At 38.2% G+C, this 10551-nt stretch overlaps 1 protein-coding gene across 1 annotated transcript; it reads right to left on the reverse strand.

The window, feature by feature from the left end:
• Positions 1-192: 192 nt before the first annotated feature.
• LOC119783627 (eukaryotic translation initiation factor 4E type 3-like) lies at positions 193-6981 on the reverse strand. The gene is made up of 7 exons (XM_038285243.1): positions 6657-6981; positions 5460-5532; positions 4533-4627; positions 4303-4363; positions 4159-4225; positions 3931-4086; positions 193-1735 (listed from the first exon to the last, which is right to left on the reverse strand). Exons 1-7 carry the CDS (start codon positions 6830-6832, stop codon positions 1686-1688), a joined length of 678 nt encoding a protein of 225 aa, XP_038141171.1. The 5' UTR covers positions 6833-6981; the 3' UTR covers positions 193-1685.
• Positions 6982-10551: the final 3570 nt, after the last annotated feature.

Below are 10551 nucleotides of genomic sequence, written 5' to 3' on the forward strand. Positions count from 1 at the left end.
GCTTTGTTTGCAGGGTTGGAGTCTAAATGTTATAAAGTGGCAGTGAAAACAGATTCCTCAACCTTCAATAATTCACCACCTGTTTGATTCATTTCATTTGCATAAGGATTTTCATGCAGATATTTAGGTATAGTTGAATGTTCTTTATGTTCTCAATGCAAAGACTCAAAAAAAAAAAGAAAAAACCTGAAGGAAAGATTTTCAGCTCCATTTTATTTGATCTGTCCATGTCACAGCAGAAAGGGGCTTTACAGAGGGAAAACAAATGCTTCTTTTTAAATCATCGTCCTGACAAGAGATTTATTACAAACAAATGACTTGAGGGTATATTAAATTTAAAAAAACTTTCAAAGGGTGTTAGATGAACGGTATGGCTTAATAACGTCAGATAAAAGAGAAATATTCCATGGACAGGAGCTGATCTACCTGGTGGTTTTCTATCCCCCTAAGCAGCAGGCTACAGTAAACCTTTCCTCAGCTTTCTTAAAGCTAAACCGGAACATAATCCATCTCCCTACCCCTAAACATCTACAGTATATCACTGAACTAGATAGAAAGCGTCCCTGTGTGCAGTGGTTATGGCGCAGCAAGAAAACTAGAATTACTGTAAGTAGAAACATGTAGCGGCAGGAGGAAAAATGTGGAGCATTACCTCACACCAGTAACCTAAATCAGAGGTCAAGTAGCAAAGCATTTCTAATGCGATGGAAGGGGAGAAATAAAAACATAACATTCCTGAAGACACTTGGAAAAAAAAAAAATCTTTCCATAAGAACAAAGCTTTAAAACAAAAAAATAATAATAAAGCCACATCTGTGCTGGACTTCACTTTGATACTTTACGATGGCTTAGACATAAAAAGCCAGGGTGAAGTTCAACCTTGATGAGTATTAAACCTTGAATGTTACATTCCCTCCATCTGAGCTAATAAAAGCCCAACCGGATGAAAAAGAGGAATGACGACGACCCCAAACCTCTTAACAGAAAAGCACACTAGTGCTTTGGCACCAAACAAACTAACCGATTCATGGTGTGAACGCAGGAAAACGCAGCTTATAAAAAACTAGACGGTGCAACTGAACGGTTATAATTAATAAATCAGAATGTGTGCTTCAGAGAGGCTCTTTTGACAGATTAAAAGTACAGAAAGCAACCTTAAAGTATTAAACATACGTTTCATTTTAAAAGGTTTCAATTGGTCTGCGATATTCTGATTGTTAATGTGTTTTCATTCAGAATTACATAAATAACAGAAAAAAAAGGACAAAAAGCCTACAAAAAAACAGAAGGCTGTGTGCAATGATCAATAAAAGTCTCTATAATACTCTAATCTATTGAGGATGACTCCTTCCTCTACACCAGGAATTACATGGTTGGTCCCTTGAATGTCCAGAAGTCCGGAATGGGTCAGTACAGACAGGCAGAGCCCCCCCCCCATCCTCCTACACTTATTACTTAATGCTTTTCCAATGAGATTCACACAATCTAAACTCTCTGAACCCCTCAGAGCTTCAGGACCAATATTATGATTAAAACAAGGCAGCAGTCATTAAAAGATATAAAAATATATTGATAACCTTTCCTCATTGAAAGCAAAAATACTATCTTTACCTAAGCTGTGGACGTCGCCTACTGTGAAGGCAGATACAGAGTCCTGGTTTTAAAAAAACAAAGTGCTTTACAGTCTAATGATGTCTTGAGCGTCCTCCCTCAAAGGCATGATGATCCATATGAGCTGGAAGAGAGCGGATTCATTTCATTACTCGTCTGGACAGGAAGAGGCTAAAGCTACAACTACAGGGTTTAAACTTGGCATCATTGGGGATAAAAGTGTTTAGATTTAGGTTTTAATGAAAATAAAGATATTAAAGGTACAAGAAAGAGAAATATTTCTCTAAATTGGACAGAAAGTCTGCTTTAGACTGGAACCAATTCATGGTGACCCCCAGTAATAATGCTGCGTCAGCATTAAAAGGTGAAAAAGTTAAAAGCAGTGATATCCTACATTAAAGACTAGTATAGGGCTGGGGGATGTGGACTAAAATATATTTTTTCCTACCAAATCCAATATTTCTTTAAAAATAGCTCTTATTTCAATATTTCCCTCTGAGGAGTAACATTAAAGGAATAGTACACCCAAAACATGATTAGCCTTCATTTTCTACTCACCCCCATGCTGAACAACACTCTGGAGTACTTTTTTGATATCTCAAATGCATCTGGAGATCTGGGAGGCTTCTTGCTTTCTGCTGACATTCAAATAATGGAGGTCTATGGTGACCGAGACAGAAAGGTCCATAAAAGTCCACAGAAAACGTGTCAATATTCCTCCATACTGCTCGTCCAATGTATTCCAAGTGTCCTGAGTGGGTAGCATCCAGAATTTACTCGAAACGAAGTCATTAAGAATGTTTTTAGAGCATAAACAGTAGTGTATAGGATTTCCTGAAAGCGCACACATGCGCGCTCACGACGCTACGGAAGCCGGCAGACCAAACCAGATGAAAGTGCGCATTCAGCGTCTGCTCTGCCAATAATGCAAGCGTAGAAGAAGAAATGTGCTGTTTACCTGTGCAAAGAAAGAAACAACGAAAGAAAAATGTCTGAGGACTTCAGTGTTGAGGAAGAGCAGGAGTTCTTTGCCGAGCTGAATGCGCTGGTTTGGTCTGCCGGCTTTCGTAGCGTCGTGAGCGCGCATGTGCGCGCTTTCAGGAAATCCTATACACTACTGTTTATGCTCTAAAAACTCTGGATGCTACCCACTCAGGACACTTGGAATACATTGGACGAGCAGTATGGAGGAATATTGACACGTTTTTTGTGGACTTTTATGGACCTTTCTGTCTCGGTCACCATAGACCTCCATTATTTGAATGTCAGCAGACAGCAAGAAGCCTCCCAGATCTCCAGATGCATTTGAGATATCAAAAAAGTACTCCAGAGTGTTGTTCAGCATGGGGGTGAGTAGAAAATGAAGGCTAATCATGTTTTGGGTGTACTATTCCTTTAATTTAACAAAATCCAAGCTGTGAAACATGTTGTAAAATAATCTTGTTTCACAACAGCCACTAAAAAACATAAACGTTTGCAGCTGGTGGTCTTATACGGAGAGATTGTTTATCAGTAATGAGATCATGAGTTTATCATCGAAGGACAAAAAGAGGGAGGAACTGATGTCACGGAAAGCTATGAGAGCCCAAAGAGATGAGCGGGGAAAAATAATCCCAATTCTCAAAATGTGAATCTTTATAAACAATTTATTTTTTTTATATTAGTAATCAATCATTTTAACATTTCATCACTTTATTTATGCTTTTTGTGTTTTCTGTTTATTTTATTGAAGACTCCAAAATCATGAAGCACTTTGGAGTCTTCAGACTTAATAAAGCCCTATAGAAGTAGAGGCTATTGGCCAATCTAACAGGTCAGACCCCATTACTCCAAAATATAAAGCTGGACACCACTGGCATTCATTTTGACTAATGATTATGTTTTATGGCACATTTCTGCAATTTAAAAAATGTCCAAATCACTCCTTCAGAGCCAATGTTTGTGGGAACTAGCAGTTAGCAGGGAGCCAGAATCAGACTCTCATAATGCTGCTGGGTGCAGAAAGCTGCTTCTGCTTCCTATGTTGGAAGGTTAAATGCTAATTCTGTAGGAATTTAAATATGTTTTTAGGCCTGCTGGATGAGAGTGGACACCAATGACAGGATGCACAGTGATGGAGCACAAAAACTGGGCACATATCGGAAGCAGTACCACCATTGCAACATTTAAAAACTTAAGCTGTTGCAAGATTTTCCAATATCATCCAATATCATAAGATTTACAGCCTGTGCCTTGCAGCTTTACTCCGCAGCATACCTTTAGGCTAATTTATTCATTCATGCATAATAAGAGCAATGAAAAATACATTTCCATACTTACGCTTATAAAAAACTGCTTTAAAGGATATATACGGGAGCAGCTCATAGACTTTCCCCAAAATATTTGCTTCATTAGCAAGAGTTGCATCTTTGTTCCATATTTGCACCACATCCTCTCGATCTCGAACGCTAACGCTGACGCCGACGACCTCATCATCTGGGGAATAAAAAGGAAGAAATGTGAGAAAGAGATCTGATTGCGTAAAACGGAACATAAAACAAAACATACCTGATGCACAGTAATCTGCAAACTGCTCCCCGATAGTAGCAAGTAACAACTCCTTCCAGACCGTAGACTGAAACACAGAGCAGACGATAAGGAAGTGAGCCACGTCTGGATGGGAAGAGCAGCCAAACCAAGCGCAGCACTTACACTGTTTTCTTTGGGGATTTTCATCTTCCAAACTCCTCCTTTGGCATTACTTTCTTCTTCCCTGATGGTGCAGAAGAGAAATGCCAAAAAACAAACAACCAACGTTGCTAAGAAAATGTAGAAGACGAATCATTTTATAGCTGAGAACAAATCTGGTGGTGTATGACGTTAAGGGAATATTTAATCTACATGCACCTGATAGCAAAGGGATGCTGCAGGGATGGACTCACCATAGCGGTCTCCTCTCTCCTCGCATTAGGTGGTAGCTACATCTGAGAGGCAGGGCTGTGACTGGAGGGATGTTGTTATAAACACCCCAGAACATCTGGAAACAGAACACCAAAATCTATGAAACACTCATCAAGATCAGATGTGGATTTTTTTTTTTATATCTAACCGTTCACCCTCTATATCTGTACACCAGCGCCCTCTGCTGGATAACAGGTGTTACATTCTTGGTTTTCCTGCTGGTCCAGCTGCCAGATGCAGGGTTTTCCAGGATTTTCCTGGAACTTTGCGCTGCAGCACAGAGCGTGGTGTGATTACAGCATTAACGCCACACTTCCTTTCGTTATCTGACTGCACTTTGTTTCAATAAAGCCCAAAAAACGTACATTAAAAATCACAGCTGGAACGCTTCTGTCTCCTGGTTTCAGAGCTGGATCCAGTCGACAAAGACTTGGAAAGTTTCCATCTTGTGTTTGCTAACTTGAACCATATTCATACATGATAGGAGAATTTCCTGAGAGCATGTGGAACATCCACAGAACCCCTCCTTCCAGTCGCAGCTCACAGTTAGAGGCTCTCACCATGAGGAGAAGGTGAAAGATCACAAACATCTCTCCTTTATAACGGACCATCTGTTATTAATATCAGACAAGTTTAAAGATACGGTTTGGGAGAAAAAGCCCACCCTGAGGTGATGATCCTAAGAACAAAACCCCCTCAGACTCTTTTAGATCTCTTGAAAAACTGCAGTCAGCCTTAGACTGTTGATAATTCCTGAATCATCCAGTCAGCTGACTGCAGCCCAGCGTGCTTTATTCCCCTCCATCAGGGCACCTCCTCCCAACCCACTCTGACTATCAGCCCAGTCATGCTCCTGATCTCTTGGCTCGTTAGGTGACTCAGCTCCTTAAGCTGTGGGTAAATCTCACCTGAACAGTTTCCACGGTGTAGATCTTCTTTAGGTTGGATTCACACTCTGCAGCCGTCGTCCCCGGTAACGACCTGGAGCAAGGACAGACTGATTACATATGAGTGTCTGTGACGGTCATAAAGATGTCCCATCGTTTTGTAAAGCGCAGCTTTACTGCTGGCTTCTATAGTTTGTATGACATATTACCTATATTTTCTATAAATTTGTCTTTGGATGCATTTTAAATTCTAAAAATACATTTTAACCAGAACAGACATGAAAACAAACTGAGCAATGATCAGTTTCACTAAATTAATCTATATAATCCCCTACATGGAGGAAACAATTTTAACCCAAAGGTTTATTTCAAATATCTAATGACTGGCTAACTAATCAGACCATTGGCTTAATGAGGTGAAAGTAAACAATGAAAAGCACAAAGAGGAAAGTCTGTTCCTGCTCCAGTTCCTCAGTCATTTTTTTAACCCGTTTAATTCATGCAAGGCAGGTTGTTTCAATAAATAACAGACCTCTGCAGTAATATGGCTAGATGTAAACAAATGTATTGTGGAGATGACAGAAATTAGGATTAGACCAAGAACAAGGAAATTCTAATAATGCAACAAATCAATCGGCTTTTAGATACATTTGCAACCTGCACTGCTTTGATTTTAGTAGATAAAATTAGCACAGTTTAAACAAACCAACAAAAAATGGCTGAATTATGATATTCCCTTTCAGTGTTAATAAATAATCTGAACTCTAGATGTAAACAGAACTGGTAGGAAGAAGATCCATTTTCATACAAGTAAATAACACATAATTAGTAGATAGAAAGGAGCCTTTTTACAGAACAGTAAAAAAGTAGTAATCATGATTTTAGAAAAGAAGACTATCTGATGGGCCCCTAATCTGCTGGATGACACAAAGTATCTTCAGGGGGACAGTGGCCCCACAGGGGTCTCCTCTGAGGTCCACTCTGCTGCTCCAGGACTCATTTCTGTTCACAGCCTTCAGGTAAAAGTCTTTCCCTGCACAAACTGGAGGAGGTGTTTGTGGAAACAACCAGAAAAGGCTCCTGAGCGCCTTAAATGTGAATATTTGTGCAGCTACGTTTTGCCTCCAGAGGCCTGAGCCGCTGTGGCCTCGGTGTGTTGTTGCTGCTCGTCCAGGGGCCCCTCACTGCCAGACATGGCGGATCCAACCCAAACATTACCTGTCCAGCCAAAAGGTCCAGGGTGAGTGCAGCGGCAGCGTCGCCGTGTCTCCTTCTCGCTGTTTCTTTGTGATGTTTTCTAACTCTTTCTCGTCGATGTCAATGTTGTCCTCAGGGGGGGCCGTCTGGGCGCCTCTGTCCATTTGGACATCCGTCTGAGCTGCAGGGACCGCCATTAACGCTGGAGAATAACCGGGGTTTCTCCTTCGGGTTCTGGGGAAATGTCAGGATCAAACGGCCCGGTTCGGTTTGGGGCTTTATCTTCCGATTTCGAGACACACTACCGCTTTTCCGCCCACCGACCTCTGACGTGCTTACATCACTGGCTAGGAACGTAGCAGCGGGTCCACCACAAAGACTAGGAAAAAAGGCGATGGCTCACTCTTCCAAATTTTCTTCATTGAACATTTTCTATAGATCGAACAGGGGGTCCGCGACCCCTAGGGGGCCACGGAGGTACTGCACGTGGGTCGACAAAATTTTTGTGTTTTTTTTTACTTTTTTTTTATCTATATATATGTATATATTCCCCCCTGCAATTTTTTTTCCACTAATTAAAATGTCTTTAAATACACATAAACATTAATTCAACATGAATTCATCATCATTTCATTCACACCTGTCCCGTCAATGAGGAATACGAATCAGAAATACTTTAATAATCCCAGGGCGATATTACTTTGGTTACAGTACTCCATCTGTAATAGAGTGACTATAGGAACAGTTTGATATAACACAATTTCAAACAATATATATAATTAGGAGGTCCCCGCTCCATCAGTTTGGGGGTCCTTAGTCTGGAAAACATTGAAGACACCTGCTACAGAACATTTCACACTATAGCACAAAGATTCCAAAATAAAAGAAAATTAAAAAGCAGTCCACTGGACTTTGTTTCCAAGTTTAAAGACGTTTCGCTTTCCATCCAGGAAGCTTTTTCAATTCAAAATGTCAAAAATTGCGTTGAATTCCAGGTTTTATACAGTAGCCCCAACTCAACACAAAGTAGGCCAAAGTAAAATAAAGAGTATAGAGAGAATAAGAACATGAGGAGTATGTGTCATATTCAGATTCAGGAAATGATCTGAAGGCATTAAAGATGAAGTCCTCATTGCTTTCAGATTAGTTGAACTTTTTAAAGATCCCAAACATGTTCTCACTTCCATTTTGAAAGTAAAAACATTGTTTTTATCAGATTAAATTTATGAATGTAGAAGATTCCAAAAACAATTTAAGAAATTTAAAATAAAAAATGCTATTTGAATAAAAAAAAAATGCCACAGGCTACAATCATTGTACATTTACTGCATATTTAAGGTTATCTTTTACATTCATTCGGTGAGATATATAATTAACTCTTGCCCGTTTGAAACTTTCTATCTTCATGTCAAAATTTATTTTTTTCAAGTTTCGAGGATTACCAAACCTGATAGTAAAAGATTTTAGGACCAATATTTATGTTAAGGAAGTTACACAAGAACCCCACATTACCAGGTTATTTACAGAACCCCAACGGATAGTAAAATGGAACCAAAACAATAACAAGGAAATAAATTATTACATGAAAGAATGCCTTGTTGCAGCAGTTTGAGTTTAACCTAAAGTAAGGATAAACAGTTTCTGAGAATCTGATTAAAATATCTGGCATCCATGAGGAAAAGTCTGAGCTATTTCACATCCTGTGTGGGGTTACAGATTAAACCAGAAGGAATATTTTTTATCCCCATCATTCCCTGTCAGTGTCTAGTCTAGAAAGGTGAGAAGAAAAAAGTGTTGTTTCATATATCTATGTTTAACCAATTAAGACAGTCTGAGTTTGTATAAAATCAAAATGTTTAGACTCACAAGCAGGTTCCTTCCTTGTTGATATTTACCCAGAATTCTTCTTATGGTTTATATAGATAGACATGAAAACCTTTTGGTTTATTTATCATGTTCAGACAAAATAGAAATGTATTAAAATGCACAAATGGGTTCTCTTTAATTCAATTAGCTCTAGATTTTTCTTCTGCTGTCCAAATTTTATATTTTTTATTTTTCCCAGATTTAACTTTATGCTCCGTGAGGATAAAATGAAGAGCAAAGATCCTTCATGAATTGTTGACACTATAATCATTGTTTATGATAGAAACTGGATGGAAACCTGTATAATTATTTTGAAACCATATCAAAATAACACCAAATGCCATGCAGCCATTTAGGACACAATATGTCCACTAGAGGTCCTTGAATTCACTCCATTAAGGCAGCATCTTCATTCAGGCCTGCTTTCATTGTCCTATTGTTTTTGTTTTTCCTGTGTTTTCTGTTCCGCTTATAGGCTTACAATTTATATTTTCCCGTATTTCTGTTCAAATACTAATACTGGATTAAAAATGATAATCTGGGCAATCATTAAGCAGCATGTGTACTTGTTTATAGCCTGTTTTAAATATCATGTTATCATGTAATGTCATGTTATATAAACAAATATTTTTAGCAGCAGTCCCTGTAGTGTGTTAATCTATGTTTGGATGAGCTACAGCTTAAGATCAAGGCTTATTGTGGTTGGCTGATATGAAAAGTTGAAGTTGAAAGTTATTTCTGTACTCATTATTTCTCTTTTCCATTAATAAACTTTACTTTCACATGTACTTTTTGCCCTCTTTGAATAAAGTACAAGAAGACCAGACAAATCAAGATTTTACAGATAGAATATATGAAAAATTAGATTTAAATCAGCCAAACAAACCAGAGCAGTTTTTTTCTTCCACAAAGTGAGTCATCTTCTCATCACACTATCTTAGTGTGATGTGAAGCTCCCTTATCTATTTCAATGTATATGAATAAATTCCAAAACAATGTATAGATTCAAAGGTCTCTTTTAATGATGTCATGATGTTGTTTCCTTGTTGTATTTCAGCTTTTATCCTTGATTGACTTCCTCTTGTGGGATCTCTGTGGGACCTCTTTACTGTCTTTACTGTAAGGAACCTCATGGGTTGATTCAGTCTTCAGATATTGTCTTACTGAAGCCTGCATTGCTAAAAGGGGGTGTCTAATCTCTGCAGAACTGATTGAAACCTTGTCACATGATGGCAGCTCTCGTTCAAAGTACAGGAGTTTCCAGTAAAGCAAGACTTATCCACTAACGTTTTTCAAAGTTTCAGCTCTTCCGTTTTAATAAAAAGGTAACACAGCACAAATTGTTAGATTATTCCTAATTTACTTTATTTTTTTAATTGTTTTATTTTTTTTTTATTGAAATTCCTAATGTGCAGGCATGTTATAAATGTAATTTTTTATTACAGCATTGAAAGGACTTCTATTCAGCCATAAGCCTGGATCTATATCTGCAATTTAAAGATTCATCATTTCCATGAGGTTCATTATCACATTGGACTTTTCATGATGCTTCTAAAGTGGCATCATGGCAAAAAAAACAACTGGGATGAATTTTAAAATTAGTTAGAATCTATGGAGGATTGTTTTTTTTTTTTAAATAGGTAGAGTCTAAATTGTTACTAATTTCTTTTGAGGTCCAAGTTTTGTCCAACATTAATTGTATATGCAATGATTTCATATGGAAATTAAGCCTTTGACATATTTCTCTATTTTTACTTTCTTTGCTTTTTTCTTTTTCAAACTTGTGCTCAAAGGTATAGAGGCTTCTTTCTTGCTCCGCACCACCTCAGTCCAAGGAAAGGAAAACCTGCTGCAATGTGGAAAGTGACACAGGTGTACTGTGCTAGGACCCTTTAGGTGGCAGGGATCAAGTTCGTTTTAAAGTAAGGAGATAATTTATGTTAAAGGACTGAAAAGAGAACATAGGATGATGATCCCAAACACTCATCAGAAAAACTGGACTCAATATAACTAGATTTATTAAACTTCACTAAACTGTTTAAAACATTAA

The sequence above is a fragment of the Cyprinodon tularosa genome, unplaced genomic scaffold (assembly GCF_016077235.1).
Source record: "Cyprinodon tularosa strain WSP-4 unplaced genomic scaffold, ASM1607723v1 ctg209, whole genome shotgun sequence".
Classification (NCBI taxonomy): Eukaryota; Metazoa; Chordata; class Actinopteri; order Cyprinodontiformes; family Cyprinodontidae; genus Cyprinodon; species Cyprinodon tularosa.